Consider the following 25,832-nt stretch of genomic DNA (forward strand, 5'->3'; position numbering starts at 1 on the left):
AGTCATCAGCATGTTGTACAGGTACATTCACATGGGTATAAACAGCCATCAGCATGTTGTACAGGCTACACTCACACTGGCCTAAACAGCCATCAGCATGTTGTACAGGTACATTCACATGGGTCTAAACAGCCATCAGCATGTTGTACAGGTTACACTCACATTGGCCTAAACAGCCATCAGCATGTTGTACAGGTTACACTCACATTGGCCTAAACAGCCATCAGCATGTTGTACAGGTACATTCACATTGGCCTAAACAGCCATCAGCATGTTGTACAGGTACATTCACATGGGTATAAACAGCCATCAGCATATTGTACAGGTTTCACTCACATTGGCCTAAACAGCCATCAGCATGTTGTACAGGTACATTCACATGGGTATAAACAGCCATCAGCATGTTGTACAGGTACATTCACATTGGTCTAAACAGTCATCAGCCTGTTGTACAGGTTACATTCACATTGGCCTAAACAGTCATCAGCATGTTGTACAGGTTACATTCACATTGGCCTAAACAGTCATCAGCCTGTTGTACAGGATAAATTCACATTGGCCTAAACAGCCATCAGCATGTTGTACAGGTACATTCACATGGGTCTAAACAGCCATCAGCATGTTGTACAGGTTACACTCACTTAGGCCTAAACAGCCATCAGCATGTTGTACAGGTACATTCACATTGGCCTAAACAGCCATCAGCATGTTGTACAGGTTGCACTCACATTGGCGTAAACAGCCATTAGCATGTTGTACAGGTACATTCACATTGGCCTAAACAGCCATCAGCATGTTGTACAGGTACATTCACATGGGTCTAAACAGCCATCAGCATGTTGTACAGGTACCTTCACATTGGCCTAAACAGCCATCAGCATGTTGTACAGGTACCTTCACATGGGTCTAAACAGCCATCAGCATGTTGTACAGGATACATTCACATGGGTCTAAAGAGTCATCAGCATGTTGTACAGGTACGTTCACATGGGTAATAACAGTCATCAGCTTGTTGTACAGATACACTCACATTGGCCTAAACAGCCATCAGCATGTTGTACAGGTACATTCACATGGGTATAAACAGCCATCAGCATGTTGTACAGGTACATTCACATGGGTAATAACAGCCATCAGCTTGTTGTACAGATACATTCACATTGGTCTAAACAGCCATCAGCATGTTGTACAGGTACATTCACATGGGTCTAAACAGCCATCAGCATGTTGTACAGGTACATTCACATGTGTCTAAACAGCCATCAGCATGTTGTACAGGTACATTCACATGGGTGTAAACAGCCATCAGCATGTTGTACAGGTTACACTCACATTGGCCTAAACAGCCATCAGCATGTTGTACAGGTACATTCACATGGGTATAAACAGGCATCAGCATGTTGTACAGGTTACATTCACATGGGTATAAACAGTCATCAGCATGTTGTACAGGTACATTCACATGGGTATAAACAGCCATCAGCATGTTGTACAGGTTACACTCACACTGGCCTAAACAGCCATCAGCATGTTGTACAGGTACATTCACATGGGTCTAAACAGCCATCAGCATGTTGTACAGGTTACACTCACATGGGCCTAAACAGCCATCAGCATGTTGTACAGGTTACACTCACATTGGCCTAAACAGCCATCAGCATGTTGTACAGGTACATTCACATTGGCCTAAACAGCCATCAGCATGTTGTGCAGGTACATTCACATGGGTATAAACAGCCATCATCATATTGTACAGGTTACACTCACATTGGCCTAAACAGCCATCAGCATGTTGTACAGGTACATTCACATGGGTATAAACAGCCATCAGCATGTTGTACAGGTACATTCACATGGGTCTAAACAGCCATCAGCATGTTGTGCAGGTACATTCACATGGGTATAAACAGCCATCAGCATGTTGTACAGGTACATTCACATGGGTATAAACAGCCATCAGCATGTTGTACAGGTACATTCACATGGGTATAAACAGCCATCAGCATGTTGTACAGGTACATTCACATTGGTCTAAACAGTCATCAGCATGATGTACAGGTACATTCACATGGGTATAAACAGTCATCGGCATGTTGTACAGGTACATTCACACTGGCCTAAACAGTCATCAGCATGTTGTACAGGTACATTCACATGGGCCTAAACAGCCATCAGCATGTTGTACAGGTACATTCACATTGGCCTAAACAGTCATCAGAATGTTGTACAGGTACATTCACATGAGTATAGACAGCCATCAGCATGTTGTACAGGTTACACTCACATGGGCCTAAACAGCCATCAGCATGTTGTACAGGTACATTCACATGGGTATAAACAGCCATCAGCATGTTGTACAGGTTGCATTCACATTGGCCTAAACAGCCATCAGCATGTTGTACAGGTACATTCACATTGGCCTAAACAGCCATCAGCATGTTGTATAGGTTACATTCACATTGGTCTAAACAGCCATCAGCATGTTGTACAGGTACATTCACATGGGTAGTAACAGTCATCAGCATGTTGTACAGGTTATACTCACATGGGCCTAAACAGCCATCAGCATGTTGTACAGGTACATTCACATTGGCCTAAACAGCCATCAGCATGTTGTACAGGTTGCACTCACATTGGCCTAAACAGCCATCAGCATGTTGTACAGGTACATTCACATGGGTAATAACAGTCATCAGCATGTTTTACAGGTTACACTCACATTGGCCTAAACAGCTATCAGCATGTTGTACAGGTACATTCACATTGGCCTAAACAGCCATCAGCATGTTGTACAGGTTGCACTCACATTGGCCTAAACAGCCATCAGCATCTTGTACAGGTACATTCACATTGGCCTAAACAGCCATCAGCATGTTGTACAGGTACATTCACATGGGTCTAAACAGCCATCAGCATGTTGTACAGGTACATTCACATTGGCCTAAACAGCCATCAGCATGTTGTACAGGTACATTCACATGGGTATAAACAGCCATCAGCATGTTGTACAGATACATTCACATGGGTCTAAACAGTCATCAGCATGTTGTACAGGTACGTTCACATGGGTAATAACAGTCATCAGCTTGTTGTACAGATACATTCACATTGGCCTAAACAGCCATCAGCATGTTGTACAGGTACATTCACATGGGTAATAACAGTCATCAACTTGTTGTACAGGTACATTCACATGGGTCTAAACAGCCATCAGCTTGTTGTACAGATACATTCACATGGGTCTAAACAGCCATCAGCCTGTTGTACAGGTACATTCACATGGGTCTAAACAGGCATCAGCATGTTGTACAGGTACATTCACATGGGTCTAAACAGCCATCAGCCTGTTGTACAGGTACATTGAGATGGGTCTAAACAGCCATCAGGATATTGTACAGGTTACACTCACATTGGCCTATACAGCCATCAGCATGTTGTACAGGTACATTCACATGGGTATAAACAGCCATCAGCATGTTGTACAGTTTACACTCACATGGGTATAAACAGTCATCAGCATGTTGTACAGGTACATTCACATGGGTAATAACAGCCATCAGCATGTTGTACAGGTACATTCACATGGGTATAAACAGCCATCAGCATGTTGTACAGGTACATTCACATGGGTATAAACATCATCAGCATGTTGTATAGGTACATTCACATGGGTATAAACATCCATTAGCATGTTGTACAGGTTGCACTCACATGGGCCTAGACAGTCATCAGCATGTTGTACAGGTACATTTACATGGGTCTAAACAGCCATCAGCATGTTGTACAGGTACATTCACATGGGTAATGACAGCCATCAGCTTGTTGTACAGGTTGCACTCACATTGGCCTAAACAGCCATCAGCATGTTGTACAGGTACATTCACATGGGTATAAACAGCCATTAGCATGTTGTACAGGTACATTCATATGGGTAATAACAGCCATCAGCATTTTGTACAGGTTACACTCACATTGGCCTAAACAGCCATCAGCATGTTGTACAGGTACATTCACATGGGTATAAACAGCCATCAGCATGTTGTACAGGTACATTCACATGGCTATAAACAGCCATCAGCATGTTGTACAGGTACATTCACATGGGTATAAACAGGCATCAGCATGTTGTACAGGTACACTCACATTGGCCTAAACAGCCATCAGCATGTTGTACAGGTACATTCACATGGGTATAAACAGCCATCAGCATGTTGTACAGGTACATTCACATGGGTAATAACAGCCATCAGCATGTTGTACAGGTACATTCACATGGGTATAAACAGCCATCAGCATGTTGTACAGATACATTCACATGGGTATAAACAGCCATCAGCATGTTGTACACGTACATTCACATGGGTAATAACAGCCATCAGCATGTTGTACAGGTTGCACTCACATTGGCCTAAACAGCCATCAGCATGTTGTACAGGTACATTCACATGGGTATAAACAGCCATTAGCATGTTGTACAGGTACATTCATATGGGTAATAACAGCCATCAGCATTTTGTACAGGTTACACTCACATTGGCCTAAACAGCCATCAGCATGTTGTACAGGTACATTCACATGGGTATAAACAGCCATCAGCATGTTGTACAGGTACATTCACATGGCTATAAACAGCCATCAGCATGTTGTACAGGTACATTCACATGGGTATAAACAGGCATCAGCATGTTGTACAGGTACACTCACATTGGCCTAAACAGCCATCAGCATGTTGTACAGGTACATTCACATGGGTATAAACAGCCATCAGCATGTTGTACAGGTACATTCACATGGGTAATAACAGCCATCAGCATGTTGTACAGGTACATTCACATGGGTATAAACAGCCATCAGCATGTTGTACAGATACATTCACATGGGTATAAACAGCCATCAGCATGTTGTACACGTACATTCACATGGGTAATAACAGCCATCAGCATGTTGTACAGGTTACACTCACATTGGCCTAAACAGCCATCAGCATGTTGTACAGGTACATTCACATGGGTCTAAACAGCCATCAGCATGTTGTACAGGTACATTCACATGGGCCTAAACAGCCATCAGCATGTTGTGCAGGTACATTGACATTGGCCTAAGCAGTCATCAGCATGTTGTACAGGTACATTCACATGGGTATAGACAGCCATCAGCATGTTGTACAGGTTACACTCACATGGGCCTAAACAGCCATCAGCATGTTGTACAGGTACATTCACATGGGTATAAACAGCCATCAGCATGTTGTACAGGTTACATTCACATTGGCCTAAACAGCCATCAGCATGTTGTACAGGTACATTCACATGGGTCTAAACAGCCATCAGCATGTTGTACAGGTTACACTCACATTGGCCTAAACAGCCATCAGCATGTTGTACAGGTACATTCACATTGGCCTAAACAGCCATCAGCATGTTGTATAGGTTACATTCACATTGGTCTAAACAGCCATCAGCATGTTGTACAGGTACATTCACATGGGTAATAACAGTCATCAGCATGTTGTACAGGTTTTACTTACATGGGCCTAAACAGCCATCAGCATGTTGTACAGGTACATTCACATTGGCCTAAACAGCCATCAGCATGTTGTACAGGTTGCACTCACATTGGCCTAAACAGCCATCAGCATGTTGTACAGGTACATTCACATTGGCCTAAACAGCCATCAGCATGTTGTACAGGTACATTCACATGGGTCTAAACAGCCATCAGCATGTTGTACAGGTACATTCACATGGGTATAAACAGCCATCAGCATGTTGTACAGGTTACATTCACATTGGCCTAAACAGCCATCAGCATGTTGTACAGGTACATTCACATGGGTCTAAACAGCCATCAGCATGTTGTACAGGTTACACTCACATTGGCCTAAACAGCCATCAGCATGTTGTACAGGTACATTCACATTGGCCTAAACAGCCATCAGCATGTTGTATAGGTTACATTCACATTGGTCTAAACAGCCATCAGCATGTTGTACAGGTACATTCACATGGGTAATAACAGTCATCAGCATGTTGTACAGGTTATACTTACATGGGCCTAAACAGCCATCAGCATGTTGTACAGGTACATTCACATTGGCCTAAACAGCCATCAGCATGTTGTACAGGTTGCACTCACATTGGCCTAAACAGCCATCAGCATGTTGTACAGGTACATTCACATTGGCCTAAACAGCCATCAGCATGTTGTACAGGTACATTCACATGGGTCTAAACAGCCATCAGCATGTTGTACAGGTACATTCACATTGGCCTAAACAGCCATCAGCATGTTGTACAGGTACATTCACATGGGTATAAACAGCCATCAGCATGTTGTACAGATACATTCACATGGGTCTAAACAGTCATCAGCATGTTGTACAGGTACGTTCACTTGGGTAATAACAGTCATCACCTTGTTGTACAGATACATTCACATTGGCCTAAAAAGCCATCAGCATGTTGTACAGGTACATTCACATGGGTAATAACAGTCATCAGCTTGTTGTACAGGTACATTCACATGGGTCTAAACAGCCATCAGCATGTTGTACAGGTACATTCACATGGGTGTAAACAGCCATCAGCCTGTTGTACAGGTACATTCACATGGGTCTAAACAGTCATCAGCTTGTTGTACAGATACATTCACATGGGTCTAAACAGCCATCAGCCTGTTGTACAGGTACATTCACATGGATCTAAACAGGCATCAGCATGTTGTACAGGTACATTCACATGGGTCTAAACAGCCATCAGCCTGTTGTACAGGTACATTGAGATGGGTCTAAACAGCCATCAGGATATTGTACAGGTTACACTCACATTGGCCTAAACAGCCATCAGCATGTTGTACAGGTACATTCACATGGGTATAAACAGCCATCAGCATGTTGTACAGGTTACACTCACATGGGTATAAACAGTCATCAGCATGTTGTACAGGTACATTCACATTGGCCTAAACAGTCATCAGCATGTTGTACAGGTACATTCACATTGGCCTAAACAGTCATCAGCATGTTGTACAGGTACATTCACATTGGCCTAAACAGCCATCAGCATGTTGTACAGGTACATTCACATGGGTAATAACAGTCATCACCTTGTTGTACAGATACATTCACATTGGCCTAAACAGCCATCAGCATGTTGTACAGGTACATTCACATGTGTCTAAACAGCCATCAGCATGTTGTACAGGTACATTCACATGGGTAATAACAGTCATCACCTTGTTGTACAGATACATTCACATTGGCCTAAACAGCCATCAGCATGTTGTACAGGTACATTCACATTGGCCTAAAAAGCCATCAGCATGTTGTACAGGTACATTCACATGGGTAATAACAGTCATCAGCTTGTTGTACAGGTACATTCACATGGGTCTAAACAGCCATCAGCATGTTGTACAGGTACATTCACATGGGTAATAACAGCCATCAGCATGTTGTACAGGTACATTCACATGGGTATAAACAGCCATCAGCATGTTGTACAGATACATTCACATGGGTATAAACAGCCATCAGCATGTTGTACACGTACATTCACATGGGTAATAACAGCCATCAGCATGTTGTACAGGTTACACTCACATTGGCCTAAACAGCCATCAGCATGTTGTACAGGTACATTCACATGGGTCTAAACAGCCATCAGCATGTTGTACAGGTACATTCACATGGGCCTAAACAGCCATCAGCATGTTGTGCAGGTACATTGACATTGGCCTAAGCAGTCATCAGCATGTTGTACAGGTACATTCACATGGGTATAGACAGCCATCAGCATGTTGTACAGGTTACACTCACATGGGCCTAAACAGCCATCAGCATGTTGTACAGGTACATTCACATGGGTATAAACAGCCATCAGCATGTTGTACAGGTTACATTCACATTGGCCTAAACAGCCATCAGCATGTTGTACAGGTACATTCACATGGGTCTAAACAGCCATCAGCATGTTGTACAGGTTACACTCACATTGGCCTAAACAGCCATCAGCATGTTGTACAGGTACATTCACATTGGCCTAAACAGCCATCAGCATGTTGTATAGGTTACATTCACATTGGTCTAAACAGCCATCAGCATGTTGTACAGGTACATTCACATGGGTAATAACAGTCATCAGCATGTTGTACAGGTTTTACTTACATGGGCCTAAACAGCCATCAGCATGTTGTACAGGTACATTCACATTGGCCTAAACAGCCATCAGCATGTTGTACAGGTTGCACTCACATTGGCCTAAACAGCCATCAGCATGTTGTACAGGTACATTCACATTGGCCTAAACAGCCATCAGCATGTTGTACAGGTACATTCACATGGGTCTAAACAGCCATCAGCATGTTGTACAGGTACATTCACATGGGTATAAACAGCCATCAGCATGTTGTACAGGTTACATTCACATTGGCCTAAACAGCCATCAGCATGTTGTACAGGTACATTCACATGGGTCTAAACAGCCATCAGCATGTTGTACAGGTTACACTCACATTGGCCTAAACAGCCATCAGCATGTTGTACAGGTACATTCACATTGGCCTAAACAGCCATCAGCATGTTGTATAGGTTACATTCACATTGGTCTAAACAGCCATCAGCATGTTGTACAGGTACATTCACATGGGTAATAACAGTCATCAGCATGTTGTACAGGTTATACTTACATGGGCCTAAACAGCCATCAGCATGTTGTACAGGTACATTCACATTGGCCTAAACAGCCATCAGCATGTTGTACAGGTTGCACTCACATTGGCCTAAACAGCCATCAGCATGTTGTACAGGTACATTCACATTGGCCTAAACAGCCATCAGCATGTTGTACAGGTACATTCACATGGGTCTAAACAGCCATCAGCATGTTGTACAGGTACATTCACATTGGCCTAAACAGCCATCAGCATGTTGTACAGGTACATTCACATGGGTATAAACAGCCATCAGCATGTTGTACAGATACATTCACATGGGTCTAAACAGTCATCAGCATGTTGTACAGGTACGTTCACTTGGGTAATAACAGTCATCACCTTGTTGTACAGATACATTCACATTGGCCTAAAAAGCCATCAGCATGTTGTACAGGTACATTCACATGGGTAATAACAGTCATCAGCTTGTTGTACAGGTACATTCACATGGGTCTAAACAGCCATCAGCATGTTGTACAGGTACATTCACATGGGTGTAAACAGCCATCAGCCTGTTGTACAGGTACATTCACATGGGTCTAAACAGTCATCAGCTTGTTGTACAGATACATTCACATGGGTCTAAACAGCCATCAGCCTGTTGTACAGGTACATTCACATGGATCTAAACAGGCATCAGCATGTTGTACAGGTACATTCACATGGGTCTAAACAGCCATCAGCCTGTTGTACAGGTACATTGAGATGGGTCTAAACAGCCATCAGGATATTGTACAGGTTACACTCACATTGGCCTAAACAGCCATCAGCATGTTGTACAGGTACATTCACATGGGTATAAACAGCCATCAGCATGTTGTACAGGTTACACTCACATGGGTATAAACAGTCATCAGCATGTTGTACAGGTACATTCACATTGGCCTAAACAGTCATCAGCATGTTGTACAGGTACATTCACATTGGCCTAAACAGTCATCAGCATGTTGTACAGGTACATTCACATTGGCCTAAACAGCCATCAGCATGTTGTACAGGTACATTCACATGGGTAATAACAGTCATCACCTTGTTGTACAGATACATTCACATTGGCCTAAACAGCCATCAGCATGTTGTACAGGTACATTCACATGTGTCTAAACAGCCATCAGCATGTTGTACAGGTACATTCACATGGGTAATAACAGTCATCACCTTGTTGTACAGATACATTCACATTGGCCTAAACAGCCATCAGCATGTTGTACAGGTACATTCACATTGGCCTAAAAAGCCATCAGCATGTTGTACAGGTACATTCACATGGGTAATAACAGTCATCAGCTTGTTGTACAGGTACATTCACATGGGTCTAAACAGCCATCAGCATGTTGTACAGGTACATTCACATGGGTATAAACAGCCATCAGCCTGTTGTACAGGTACATTCACATGGGTCTAAACAGCCATCAGCTTGTTGTACAGATACATTCACATGGGTCTAAACAGCCATCAGCCTGTTGTACAGGTACATTCACATGGGTCTAAACAGGCATCAGCATGTTGTACAGGTACATTCACATGGGTCTAAACAGCCATCAGCCTGTTGTACAGGTACATTGAGATGGGTCTAAACAGCCATCAGGATATTGTACAGGTTACATTCACATTGGCCTAAACAGCCATCAGCATGTTGTACAGGTACATTCACATGGGTATAAACAGCCATCAGCATGTTGTACAGGTTACACTCACATGGGTATAAACAGTCATCAGCATGTTGTACAGGTACATTCACATGGGTCTAAACAGCCATCAGCATGTTGTACAGGTTACACTCACACTGGCCTAAACAGCCATCAGCATGTTGTACAGGTACATTCACATGGGTCTAAACAGCCATCAGCATGTTGTACAGGTTACACTCACATTGGCCTAAACAGCCATCAGCATGTTGTACAGGTTACACTCACATTGGCCTAAACAGCCATCAGCATGTTGTACAGGTACATTCACATTGGCCTAAACAGCCATCAGCATGTTGTACAGGTACATTCACATGGGTATAAACAGCCATCAGCATGTTGTACAGGTTACACTCACATTGGCCTAAACAGCCATCAGCATGTTGTACAGGTACATTCACATGGGTATAAACAGCCATCAGCATGTTGTACAGGTTACACTCACATGGGTCTAAACAGCCATCAGCATGTTGTACAGGTACATTCACATGGGTCTAAACAGCCATCAGCATGTTGTACAGGTACATTCACATGGGTGTAAACAGCCATCAGCATGTTGTACAGGTACATTCACATGGGTAATAACAGCCATCAGGATGTTGTAGAGGTACATTCACATGGGTATAAACAGCCATCAGCATGTTGTACAGGTACATTCACATGGGTCTAAACAGCCATCAGCATGTTGTACAGGTACATTCACATTGGCCTAAACAGCCATCAGCATGTTGTACAGGTACATTCACATGGGTATAAACAGCCATCAACATGTTGTACAGATACATTCACATGGGTCTAAACAGTCATCAGCATGTTGTACAGGTACGTTCACTTGGGTAATAACAGTCATCACCTTGTTGTACAGATACATTCACATTGGCCTAAAAAGCCATCAGCATGTTGTACAGGTACATTCACATGGGTAATAACAGTCATCAGCTTGTTGTACAGGTACATTCACATGGGTCTAAACAGCCATCAGCATGTTGTACAGGTACATTCACATGGGTGTAAACAGCCATCAGCCTGTTGTACAGGTACATTCACATGGGTCTAAACAGTCATCAGCTTGTTGTACAGATACATTCACATGGGTCTAAACAGCCATCAGCCTGTTGTACAGGTACATTCACATGGATCTAAACAGGCATCAGCATGTTGTACAGGTACATTCACATGGGTCTAAACAGCCATCAGCCTGTTGTACAGGTACATTGAGATGGGTCTAAACAGCCATCAGGATATTGTACAGGTTACACTCACATTGGCCTAAACAGCCATCAGCATGTTGTACAGGTACATTCACATGGGTATAAACAGCCATCAGCATGTTGTACAGGTTACACTCACATGGGTATAAACAGTCATCAGCATGTTGTACAGGTACATTCACATTGGCCTAAACAGTCATCAGCATGTTGTACAGGTACATTCACATTGGCCTAAACAGTCATCAGCATGTTGTACAGGTACATTCACATTGGCCTAAACAGCCATCAGCATGTTGTACAGGTACATTCACATGGGTAATAACAGTCATCACCTTGTTGTACAGATACATTCACATTGGCCTAAACAGCCATCAGCATGTTGTACAGGTACATTCACATGTGTCTAAACAGCCATCAGCATGTTGTACAGGTACATTCACATGGGTAATAACAGTCATCACCTTGTTGTACAGATACATTCACATTGGCCTAAACAGCCATCAGCATGTTGTACAGGTACATTCACATTGGCCTAAAAAGCCATCAGCATGTTGTACAGGTACATTCACATGGGTAATAACAGTCATCAGCTTGTTGTACAGGTACATTCACATGGGTCTAAACAGCCATCAGCATGTTGTACAGGTACATTCACATGGGTATAAACAGCCATCAGCCTGTTGTACAGGTACATTCACATGGGTCTAAACAGCCATCAGCTTGTTGTACAGATACATTCACATGGGTCTAAACAGCCATCAGCCTGTTGTACAGGTACATTCACATGGGTCTAAACAGGCATCAGCATGTTGTACAGGTACATTCACATGGGTCTAAACAGCCATCAGCCTGTTGTACAGGTACATTGAGATGGGTCTAAACAGCCATCAGGATATTGTACAGGTTACATTCACATTGGCCTAAACAGCCATCAGCATGTTGTACAGGTACATTCACATGGGTATAAACAGCCATCAGCATGTTGTACAGGTTACACTCACATGGGTATAAACAGTCATCAGCATGTTGTACAGGTACATTCACATGGGTCTAAACAGCCATCAGCATGTTGTACAGGTTACACTCACACTGGCCTAAACAGCCATCAGCATGTTGTACAGGTACATTCACATGGGTCTAAACAGCCATCAGCATGTTGTACAGGTTACACTCACATTGGCCTTAACAGCCATCAGCATGTTGTACAGGTTGCACTCACATTGGCCTAAACAGCCATCAGCATGTTGTACAGGTACATTCACATTGGCCTAAACAGCCGTCAGCATGTTGTACAGGTACATTCACATGGGTATAAACAGCCATCAGCATGTTGTACAGGTTACACTCACATTGGCCTAAACAGCCATCAGCATGTTGTACAGGTACATTCACATGGGTATAAACAGCCATCAGCATGTTGTACAGGTTACACTCACATGGGTCTAAACAGCCATCAGCATGTTGTACAGGTACATTCACATGGGTCTAAACAGCCATCAGCATGTTGTACAGGTACATTCACATGGGTGTAAACAGCCATCAGCATGTTGTACAGGTACATTCACATGGGTAATAACAGCCATCAGGATGTTGTAGAGGTACATTCACATGGGTATAAACAGCCATCAGCATGTTGTACAGGTACATTCACATGGGTCTAAACAGCCATCAGCATGTTGTACAGGTACATTCACATGGGTCTAAACAGCCATCAGCATGTTGTACAGGTACATTCACATGGGTATAAACAGCCATCAGCATGTTGTACAGGTACATTCACATGGGTAATAACAGCCATCAGCATGTTGTACAGGTACATTCACATGGGTCTAAACAGCCATCAGCATGTTGTACAGGTACATTCACATGGGTATAAACAGCCATCAGCATGTTGTATAGGTACATTTACATGGGTATAAACATCCATTAGCATGTTGTACAGGTTACACTCACATGGGCCTAGACAGTCATCAGCATGTTGTACAGGTACATTCACATGGGTATAAACAGCCATCAGCATGTTGTACAGGTACATTCACATGGGTAATAACAGCCATCAGCTTGTTGTACAGGTTGCACTCACATTGGCCTAAACAGCCATCAGCATGTTGTACAGGTACATTCACATGGGTATAAACAGCCATCAGCATGTTGTACAGGTACATTCACATGGGTAATAACAGCCATCAGCATATTGTACAGGTTACACTCACATTGGCCTAAACAGCCATCAGCATGTTGTACAGGTACATTCACATGGGTATAAACAGCCATCAGCATGTTGTACAGGTACATTCACGTGGGTAATAGCAGCCATCAGCATGTTGTACAGGTTACACTCACATTGGCCTAAACAGCCATCAGCATGTTGTACAGGTACATTCACATGGGTATAAACAGCCATCAGCATGTTGTACAGGTACATTCACATGGGTCTAAACAGCCATCAGCATGTTGTACAGGTACATTCACATGGGTAATAACAGCCATCAGCATGTTGTACAGGTACACTCACATTGGCCTAAACAGCCATCAGCATGTTGTACAGGTACATTCACATGGGTATAAACAGCCATCAGCATGTTGTACAGGTACATTCACATGGGTCTAAACAGCCATCAGCATGTTGTACAGGTACATTCACATTGGCCTAAACAGTCACCAGCATGTTGTACATGTACATTCACATAGGTAATAACAGTCACCAGCGCATTGTACAGGTACAATACCATCTGTTGATGAAACTATTGATCATGTATGCAAAATTAGTTTGGAAACTGGAAATGCAATCCTACATCTATAATATGGTTTGGAACTTAAATTGTACATGATATTTCTTTCAAACGCTTATCGAACAAGCGATCCTTCACTTGTACCATAAACATGGGGAACAAAAGACGTAAATGAAAAAGGTGAATTGTAACTACGCTTTTATTGCATAGTTGCTTTGTTTTTTCCTGGGGGTAGGGGTGAAGGTTGGGGGAGGGGAGTGTTTTTTTTGTGAAATGTGTTGACCGCGAAGTTTCAGATGACTTGCGCCGAAAATAGTTCTTGGTGATGAAGCGTGAAAATGATGAGCGATTTTCGTTCATTGAATCCATGAATGTAAAAGTGTGTAAAAGTACTTTTAATTCACATGTTTCTATTTCAGGATCGTAAACTGAAGGTCGAAGGTGACCCTGATGACAGTATGTAAGACACGGAACATATTTATATAGAAGTGAAAAGCACATGCAAAATATAGACATAACAGTGACAGTACGATAGAAATCGGAACAGAATAAATGAACCCAGTGCTTTTATTTGTTTCCTAATGTTCTTGTTTACGATTTGTTTTGTTGAAAACAAACAGAAAAAATAAATGTGGGTAACGGCACTAAATCTTGGTAAGCCAGACGGACTTTTTGATCGATCGAATCACGGGCTAAACCTCCAGGATGCGTTTGTTCAAAACAACCTCAGCGCTAAGTCTACCTTAAATTTATATTAAGGTATGGAAGTTAAGGTCACCTTAGCGCTAAGATTGCTTTGTACAACGGCACATTGGGCCCCTTTTCACAAAACTCTCGTAAGCCTAGGATCCCGTACCTTTTCTTTTAGCATTACCGTGAATGTTCCATGTGTCATAGTATATAAATGAACCACCAAAGCAGAGTTAACTCAAATTACCTCACTCACCTTTCAGGGAGGATGTCCTTGGACGTCCGTTTCTCAGGGATTTTACACATACTGGACCAAGCCGAGCGGGTAGGAACAGACAATAGTTTTAGCCAGTTCTCTGTGCAGGGACCCGTAGGTTTGCCATAAATCTAACAGTGTTGTTTCAAATCTTATATAAACCCGATTACGTTTCTAGTTATTTTTGTTTGCTTTTTAAAGCCCCGCACAGCAAAACTTCAGCTATATGAGGCCGGTCTGTAAGTAATCGAGTCAACCAATAATCGATCCGACTATCCAGTGATTGATCCAACTGATGAGAATCATTCTAAGCAGTTGGGATATATTAACATGTGACAGCCAGTCAGCGAATATGGCCACCCGATCCCATTAGTCGCTTCTTACATAGTTCATTATACCGACGAACATGTAATCTTTGCATCGATTCTGGTGATCGTGTGGTCAGATTCTCTGACTTGATTGATCCATGGCCTTGGATCCCTATTGCGAAGACCAATACTCACAATGATGTTGATCACTGGATTGTCTCGCCCAGATTCGATTATTTACAGAGTGCCACCATAAAACTTGGGCATTGCTGATTTCAGCGTTAAAAGACAAACAAACAACAACAATAATCATCACTTCTTGCGTTTTGCTGATCTGACGGAAATGTTGTTCGCAGCGGCTTTAAACCATCCTCACTCGCACTCTTTTCATGTTTTACCTTGAAGGCTTGGGTCCCAGTGAAATGTGTCCTCACCGAAAAGGCGCTGATCTACAGCCCTAAGGATGACAATGAAGGCGACACTTCCGGGGATGATGATTATGCTGATGAGTACGAGGTATGTTTTGTATGGTTCATAACTGAAGCGAGGAATGTTTGCTCCGGGTGTTTGGGGGTAGTCTAGTGGATAAAGCGTTGGCTAGTCACGAAGAAAGCACGGGTTTGGTTCCCCCACATGTGTACCATGTGTAACGTCATTCTCTTTGTCCCCGTCACGATATTGCGGGAATATTGCAAAAAGCTGCGTAAAACCACACTCACTCACTGAGCGTGTTTGACTCGAAGCCCTTGTTTATTGTCGCTTCAGGACTTATGGTGCTGATTGCTTTTTCAGCCATTCCACTGTGTTTCTGATTAGAGATGGTTGCAATTTGAAGGATGTTCAGTGTTCAACCACTCCCCTGAATTGCCTCCCAAATTTTGTCCAGGATATATTTGGAGTTCGTATATATCCATCTGACGAATAACTGACCCTCTGATCCATATACCTATGGTCATGGGTTCGATTCCCAGGTCTACTGGCAGTGTTTTTAAGTCTGCCAACACGTGTCATTTCTCTTGGAACCCGTCTTCAGCAACCCATGCTTGTCGTAAGAAGCGACCAACAGGATCGGATGGAAGGACTCGCTGACTTGTTTGGTATGTGTCATCGTATCCCAGTTGTTTAGATATACGCTTACTGAGTTATCTGGCCGAGACTCGTTTATTTACAGATCGTCGCCATATAGCTGGAAAACTGCTGAGTGCGGCGTTAAACAACAAGCAAAACAAAACCATTGCTCGTGGATTTGTAGACAGTCATAATGTAACTCCGTCGTGCTATAGACACCCAGATGTTCACTCACTCACTCACTCACTCACTCACTGATCTTCTCAGGACTACGACAGTGACGACGAAAATATTGAGATGGAACCATGGTACCACGGCAGGCTGTCGCGGGGACGGCGGGAAGCCGAGGAACTGCTTAAAGAACACAAATATCACGGTGATGGCACCTTCCTAGTCAGAGATAGCGACAAGGAACCAGGATACTCGGTATCATTTTGGTAAATATGCGTCACTTGTTTCACGCAACCTTTTGCAAAGCATGTCGTGTTTTATAGTTTCATATAACAGTTTATAAATGAATGCTACAGTTATGTGTGAAATGTTACAGTATACAAATAGATGCTAAAGTTAAGTGCGGCGTGCTACTGTGTGCAAGTTACTGTTAAAGTTAAGTGGGGCACGTTACAGTCTATTAGTGGATGCTAAGGTTAAGTGTGGGATGTTACATTATATACGTGAATGTTGCAGTTCCGTGCATAATATTACAGAAACATAAATCGAATTTAAAGTTGAGTGCGGCACGTTAGCGCTTATAAGTAAATGTTACGGTTAGGTGCCTCAGGTTACAGAATGTAACTGACTGCTGAAGTAAAGTAAGTCATGTTTGAGTGTATGATTGTAAAAGTCAGTATTTGTTTCATTTAGAGTGTATGACTGCGTAGGTCATTAATTCCTTTCACTTAGAGTGTATGGCTGCGTAAGTCAGTAACTGTTTTCATTTAGAGTGTATGGCTGCGTAAATCAGTATTTGTTTTCATGGTTGAGCGTATGACTGCGTAAGACTGTACTTGCTTGCGTACTTCAGTATATGACTGCGTAGGTCAGCATTTGTTCTCATGGTTGAATGTGTGAGTGTGTAAGTCAGTATTGGTTTTAATGGCTGAGTATATGACTGTGTAAGTCAGTGTTTGTTTTGATGATTGAATGCATGACTGCGTAAGTATTTGTTTTAATGGATGAACGTATGACTGTGTAAGTCAGTATCTGTTTGCGTGTTTGAGTGTTGGACTGTATTTCAGGCTCCAAGGCAAACCGAACCACTGTCGGATCCAGTCACGCGTTGACGAGGAAGGGACAAAGATGTACTACTTCAACGACAGCACGTGCAAGCCCACGGTGAAGGAACTACTTGATTACTACAAGGAAAACCCATTATATCTCGCCACCCACAAGTCAGTCCTACTCAGGGAGTCCGTCTACCACCCACCCGACTACATCATACAACCGTGAGTCGATATTGTACGGGTATACTGAGGGGAAAAAGAAAGTATGCATTTTATATTTGGTTGAAGCAAAATCGAAAAACTCATCGACACGCACAATGTTGAAAGCAGTGCCAACAGTTTGTGTACAGTATCATGAACTCAAAGAGCTTATATTTGGTTTATCAAATATAAGTAGGTATATCAGTCGCGGAATGTGTCGATTGGAATGTTTTTGTTTGTATGCGCGTTTCTATTGCAATTTACTACAATTTATTGCCGCATTATTAACAAGGCGCCCGATAATGTGTTATTTTACGAAAGGCCTCAAAGCACCGGGCTTACTTTCAGTTACCGAGGAGTCCGTAATCGTTAATAATTGCAAGGCAGTTCCTTACATGGACTCAGAAATGCAACTGATGCACTAGAGATGAATAAAGGTTATATGGCTCGTTAGATAGAACGCAGATCTAAAACAATGCATTATGTATTTTCCTCAGTAATACTGTCAGCCGACAGGGAAGCTGCCATATAATTTATCCCCTAGGTATTTAAATTACAATGTTAATGCTAAATAAACAAGTTCTAATATATTAATGCAACGTTGCTTTAATCGACTCTTGTGCCCTATAAGGTCGGAACACTGTTTCAAGCTAACCTCATAGAGTTATGTCCCTTGGAGCACTCTTTACAACCTACGCACAACTATATCATTGAAACCAGTTCGTCAAACAATGATGCACACGGCTTGCGACAGCGTATGATGTATGGAGCAGCTGTTTACAATCCATATATGGCCATATAATTTTTAAGCTGTTCGCCTCGAAGTTTCAATTACCGATTTCAGGCAAGTCGTAAAGGACAATAAGTATTTTGTTTGCTCCAGTAGGTAACTAAGGGGGTTACGTATGTCCCAATGTATGTGATATGAACCAAATATTCTAGAAAATATGAGACATTGTGCTTTTAAGGATGACAACTGCACGTACCCGAAGAGGAAGTCAGTATGAAATGCTCATTCAAAAGAAATTCTGACGACAGTTTACCTAATATAACAGCCATTGGTCAATCACTGTCAAATCATCGTCAATCCTGGTCAGTCATTGTCAGTCCTTGTCAATCCTGGTCAATCGTCAATCCTGGTTAATCATTGTCAATCCTGGTCAATCATTGTCGATCCTGGTCAAATCCTTGTTTTTCAGATGGTACTTCAGTAGTGTAAACAGGCGGGCTGCTGAAGAAATGCTCAGACGAAATCCGGAGGATGGCCGCTTTCTTGTGCGACCAGGATCAGCCAGGGATACTTTCGCTCTTTCCTTCAGGTACAGTGTCGTTTCTGTCTTAATGCGATGAAGATAACATGCAGCTGTGCACATTGCAGTCCATCCACGCTTTCTTCTACTATATATTTAAGTGTTACAGACTTCCTGTGATTTTTAACACGTTCATTACCACCACGAGCACTAATGTCTTCGCGAATTTGCCACAACGTGTTATCTCATAGCCACATCTAGGGTATATATTTTGAAACAAGTTTCACGTGCTGGCAAAATAGACATGAAGCAGTATTCTCCTAACGGCAACAAAGACCGACAGGAGACGTTCGTTTCTTGTGCCCGTTTTGACATGTGAAACTTTTAAAAAATACTTACGATGTAGCTACGAGGTAACTCGTGAGAGGCAGTCAGAGTGTTAAGAAAGTGGCAGAAATTTGAAATGAGGCTATCGCCTTCCCCGAGCTACGTCATGACTCACCAAGATTTTCCGTGATTTCTGAGTTCAAGAAAGTTGCAGAAATTTGATATGTTCACTGCGGTGAAAATATCACTTTCTCGGATCTACTTCACGGCTGTGAACAAAACCATTGCCCGTTGTCTGTGTTCAACCCTTACCGAAATGAACTCACTCTAATCTGCTGATCGCCAAGTCAGTGCACCCGAAAACCGAATCATGTCTAAACAAAGTCGTGAACTCTTCTCAATTTACAGTTAGAAGAATTTCGATTTCGATAACTGACTTTCCTTGGTTTAAAATGTTTAGATTAAACTAAACAAAAATGGAAGCAAATAATAATAGATAGAATATTTCATATATCCTGTGAAATATGATATGTCTGCCATCTGATGACACGAAGTGAGTGTACGCCAAGCAAACGAATTTTATCAGACTTGTCTTGTTGGCACCCCAAACAGAAATCTTTGAAGAGGCATCAACTCACTCACTCACTCACACTACAAAACTTGAGTGGCATCTTCTGAAATTCAAAATGGTATTACTGCTGTGCATAACTATTGAATGTATCGCATCATTATGTCAAATCTATTTTTCAGATATCACGGCAAAATTCGTCATTTTCGCATCAGTAGGCAGGGTGGGCCATTTGTTCTGGGACTGTACAGGTTCTCCAGCCTTGTGAAACTGGTAGACTTCTTCAAGAAGACTCCATTATACCGAAGCATGAAACTAGGGAAGTCGGCAATACGGGCAACTATTGATGAACAGGTTAATGTGGGTAATTTCAGACGGTTCATTGGTGAAAATAGTTGTGCAGACCATGATGTCGGCAGGTACTCTGTGCTACACAGATTGCATGGTCAACAGGTGAATGTGAAAACATAGTTGTGCAGCCCATATTATCTGCAGGTTAATACGTTACAGTGGACTTCATTGTCAACAAGTAAATATAGATCCGTTGACCATACTGTGGGCAGATAAACGTAGAAACATATACTACACGTCAACGTGTAACTGTAATTCTTTAGACCATATTGTCGGCAGATAAACGTAGTAACATATACTACATGTCAACGTGTAACTGTAATTCTTTAGACCATATTGTCGGCAGATAAACGTAGTAACATATACTACATGTCAACGTGTAACTGTAATTCTTTAGACCATATTGTCGGCAGATAAACTGAGTTACATATACCACATGTCAACGTGTAACTGTAATTCTTTAGACCATATTGTCGGCAGATAAATGTAGTAACATATACTACATGTCAACGTGTAACTGTAATTCTTTAGACCATATTGTCGGCAGATAAACTGAGTTACATATACTACATGTCAACGTGTAACTGTAATTCTTTAGACCATATTGTCGGCAGATAAACGTAGTAACATATACTACATGTCAACGTGTAACTGTAATTCTTTAGACCATATTGTCGGCAGATAAACGTAGTAACATATACTACATGTCAACGTGTAACTGTAATTCTTTAGACCATATTGTCGGCAGATAAAAGTAGTTACATATACTACATGTCAACGTCTAACTGTAATTCTTTAGACCATATTGTCGGCAGATAAACGTAGAAACATGTACTACATGTCAACGTGTAACTGTAATTCTTTAGACCATATTGTCGGCAGATAAAAGTAGTTACATATACTACATGTCAACGTCTAACTGTAATTCTTTAGACCATATTGTCGGCAGATAAACGTAGTAACATATACTACATGTCAACGTGTAACTGTAATTCTTCAGACCATATTGTCGGCAGATAAACGTAGTAACATATACTACATGTCAACGTGTAACTGTAATTCTTTAGACCATATTGTCGGCAGATAAACGTAGTAACATATACTACATGTCAACGTGTAACTGTAATTCTTTAGACCATATTGTCGGCAGATAAACGTAGTAACATATACTACATGTCAACGTGTAACTGTAATTCTTTAGACCATATTGTCGGCAGGTAAACTGTGTTACATATACCACATGTCAACGTCTAACTGTAATTCTTTAGACCATATTGTCGGCAGGTAAACTGTGTTACATATACCACATGTCAACGTCTAACTGTAATTCTTTAGACCATATTGTCGGCAGGTAAACTGTGTTACATATACCACATGTCAACGTCTAACTGACGTTCTTTAGACCATATTTTCGACAGGTAAACTGTGCTACATTTACCACATATCAACGTCTAACTGACGTTCTTTAGACTATATTGTCGGCAGGTAAACTGTGCTACATATACCACATGTCAACGTCTAACTGCAAACAGATCAACTGAGTTACAATGTCAACAGGTAAATACATATCTGTAGACCATATTGTCGACAGATAAACAGTGTTACATAGACCACATTGTCAAGAGGTAAATATAAATTAGTTAGAGCCATATTGTCGGCGAGTACATATGGTCGCCTCTCTGGACCTCCACAGGTTGCTGTGCTCCTGTTTTCGTATCCAGACCCACCACAGGACACGCGTGTTCAGAATATCATCCACCGCTTTAATAGACACCAGAACATTTACAGGTCGATGTGATATAGCTGGACAAACACTGACTGTATGTTTTTCAGGCTGACGACTGTGACATCTATGGCTGCAGCATATACAGCGACCCCAACAGCCCCGAAGGTCTCAGCATGGTAAGCTTTGGTAAAAAAAGCAAGGAAACAACTCTTCAAGGCAGTGGTAATGTGTTTGTTCTCTGATGTCCTCCCACAGTGGTATTCAAAGCTGGTGGAAAAACACTAGAAAATATTAAAGGAACACTTGAATTTTCACGTGTTCCATTATTTGTTTCTATTAACACGTTAATGTTCATTTCTGTTATTTACAAAATAAATAACAATAATAATAATAAAAATAAACGACATGCTTTAGGCGTGAGGACTGGCTAGCTCGCCTAATTTTTCTCCCGAGAATAATTACATTACTCAATGTTTTTCTAGTAGCACTATAAGGCGGATGTCTGGGTTACTACGTTTTCCAGGTGAAGGTCAGGGCCCTGTACGACTTCCGGGGTGACCTGCCTGACCAGATGACCTTCCGGAGGGGAGCAATTATTAAGAATGTAAAAGAAGAGGACTGTCCATGGTGAGTCTATGTCAACTGGTTCTTCTCCTCCCTCATAGCTGCTTGTATGAGTTTATGTGTGAACGTGCCTGTGTGTGTGCGTGCGTGCATGCGTGCGTGCGTGTGTGTTTACCGCTGCTTGTACCGTTCCGGACTTATGCATTTATGTAGTGCTAGCCTATTCAGTTACTATAGTGAAGATGTCCACGTTTAAACAACTCACACATATTATACTGACTCCAACCCAGCCGGACCTTGTTCGTTCCTCTACAGCACCGGGATGCTAGGCTCGGTAACAACAAGTACAGTGGAAGCTGTCTAAATCAGCACTCAATGGGACTGATAAATAATCCAGTTTAGGTGTTTAATGTGTCAGGAGTGAGTGAGCGAGTTTTAATTAAAACGCCGCCTTTAGCAACATTCCAGCGGGGTACAGCAGAAATGGGCTTCACACATTGTACCCATGTGGAAAATCGAACCCGGATCTTCGGCTTGACGCGCGAACGGTTTAACCACTAGACTGTCCCGCCGTCCGTTTAATGTTACAAGATTTGGAGTTGTATCTTAAAGTAGTGTCAGAATTAACCATCATGGGAGTGTGTTATGTGAGAACGTGATTCCCTCCGTTAGGTGGAAAGGGGACCTGGACAACATGCGACAACTTCTGTTCCCCGCCAACTACGTGGAGGTTATCCCGGAGAAGGAGGACGAGAAAACAGATCTCGAGAAGGAAAGCGGCATCATTGATCTCGCAGGCGGCATCGTTGGTGAGTACAACCACTGCAGGTAACTTGGGCGTAGTTTTATGCCGTTTGCAACAATGTTTCTTATCGATCACTTTTTGACATCCGCGCGTTAAATACGTGTTTCATTCTGCTTCACACGCGGACACCCGATGTATGTATTTCAAATACACATTCGAAACTCACAGGATCGAGTTCCAGGTGACTAAAAGTAAGGTCTTCGACACATCCAGATTGATCTTGTCTATTCATCAAGGGACAAAAAAGGAAAACGTATAAATGCATAATGCATGATGCATAATATATATTGAAGACTGACTTTAGTGTTACGCCGCACTCAGAAATACTTCATCCATATGGCAGCGATCTGTAAATAATCGAGTTTGGAACGAACAATCCAGTGATCAACAGCATGAGTATCGATCTGCGCAACTGGGAACTGATGACATGTGTCAGCGAGTCTGACCTCCCAATCTCGTTAGTCGCCTCTTACAATAAGCAGATTTGCCTTTTGTGGCAAGCATGGGTTGGTGAAGACATATTTTACCAAGGATCTTCACGGGTCGCAGATGACATTGAACGCCTGGTGTCAGAAGGTATAACTGATGTCTTTGATGTCAGGTATTTGACGTCCGGAGTCAGTTTTGTGTCTTCTCGAAACAATTCACAATCACCGAGAGCACCGGATACATATTTTTATTCATGATAAAATATGTGTGCCATTCCAGAAATATCCCCAGAGGTTGAAGGCAAAAAGAATGTTCTCAACATATTCAGCAACAAGACAGCTAAGCCTTTTGTCATCGGTTTCGACCACCATCGAGAAATGGCTGACTGGGGTGACACCATCAGAAACATTGTTACTGCACTAGAAAACAAGGTACGTACATCATCATCATCTTCATCATCATCATCATCACCATCATCATCATCATCTTCTTCTTCATTTTGTCCTTTATCATCTCCATCTACATCTTCCCCATCTTTGTCTAGTTCATCATTGTCTCATCTATCTTTATCTCCTTCATCTTCATCGTAATGTCGATGATTATAAGGGGCGTATCTAGCATTATGGGAAAACCCCGGGCTTACACATGATTGTTGCCTAAAAATTGGGCAAGCACTCAAAACTACAGTGGAAGCTGTCAAAACCGGCATCTGTCTAATCCAGCAAGTTGTCACTACCGGCATAAAATCCAAGTCCCTTTGGGAGCTTGTACATTTACCATCTGGCACTTCGTCCAAAACGGAATATTTCTTCAGTCCCAATGCGTCCCGGATTAGACAGCGTCCGCTGTATATATATATAGCTTTGCAGCCTATCGACAGGCTATGAAACTGCCAAACATTTTAGCTAGTGCCCAGGGCTGGTTAATAGATGTAACGCTTGCCAGACCTGACCAAAACATACCTGCACACAAACATTCCAGTTTAAAGAGTATATTTAAATCAAAACTGATGAGTATGTTCACATACATGTCTAATGGCAAATTTTAACCCGACCGTCGGGCAGGTGAATGTGAGAATCTGGCAGTCCCTATTGAAAACAACCCATTGACAGGCTGGTTTTACGAATCGAGGCTTACTCAAAACTTTGGTTTGCCACGCGCCTGATTATATGTGAGAAATTGAAAGAAGACAAAAAGTTACCTTGGTACAGTTTACAGCAGTATATGTAATTCGAGACGATTGTCTCAAAGTGTTTCCATATGTTGCTTTCAAAGGCATTGGTCCGTCCCACTCTCTTTACCCAAAGTTCCATGCATATATCTAAACTCTTTTAGACGAGACTACACATATGATTGGACATCTTCAATAGAGGGGAGTTGGAGTCGCCTAGTGGTCAAGCGTTCGCCCGTGACGCCTATCGCACGGTTTCTACTTCCCACATGAGTACAACGCATTTGTGGTATCCGTTGCGTGATATTGCTATACTATTGCAAAAAGCGGCGTCAAATGCATTTACTCACTCTTCAAATGAAAGTAGGTCAAGTGAGAAAGTATCATACAACGAGTAGCCCAACACTATTTCGACTTGCATGGCGATCCGTTGTTGACGATTCCACGTGCTGTCATCGAAGCCCTGTGGAGAGCAAGCGCTTTGTTGTATAAGTGCGCATTTTGTCACAAACCTGACTCTCGCAGTTGTAGCGAAATCTATATGACAATGTA

The 25,832-nt window shown here is 42.2% G+C and overlaps 1 protein-coding gene across 3 annotated transcripts in view; it reads left to right on the plus strand.

Moving 5' to 3' along the window:
* The window catches only part of LOC137258242 (1-phosphatidylinositol 4,5-bisphosphate phosphodiesterase gamma-1-like), an 84,330-nt gene that overhangs the window by 44,332 nt on the left and 14,166 nt on the right, over positions 1–25,832 (plus strand). For all 3 annotated transcript variants that reach the window (XM_067795841.1, XM_067795840.1, XM_067795839.1), the window contains exons 15-25: positions 14,763–14,799; positions 15,297–15,358; positions 16,003–16,113; positions 16,933–17,102; positions 17,904–18,110; positions 19,289–19,408; positions 20,417–20,588; positions 22,419–22,487; positions 22,835–22,938; positions 23,548–23,684; positions 24,389–24,540. In XM_067795841.1, the coding sequence (XP_067651942.1) occupies positions 14,763–14,799; positions 15,297–15,358; positions 16,003–16,113; positions 16,933–17,102; positions 17,904–18,110; positions 19,289–19,408; positions 20,417–20,588; positions 22,419–22,487; positions 22,835–22,938; positions 23,548–23,684; positions 24,389–24,540 (1,341 nt within the window). The remainder of the gene's footprint in view (positions 1–14,762; positions 14,800–15,296; positions 15,359–16,002; positions 16,114–16,932; positions 17,103–17,903; positions 18,111–19,288; positions 19,409–20,416; positions 20,589–22,418; positions 22,488–22,834; positions 22,939–23,547; positions 23,685–24,388; positions 24,541–25,832) is intronic.

The sequence above is a fragment of the Haliotis asinina genome, chromosome 12 (assembly GCF_037392515.1).
Source record: "Haliotis asinina isolate JCU_RB_2024 chromosome 12, JCU_Hal_asi_v2, whole genome shotgun sequence".
NCBI lineage: Eukaryota > Metazoa > Mollusca > Gastropoda > Lepetellida > Haliotidae > Haliotis > Haliotis asinina.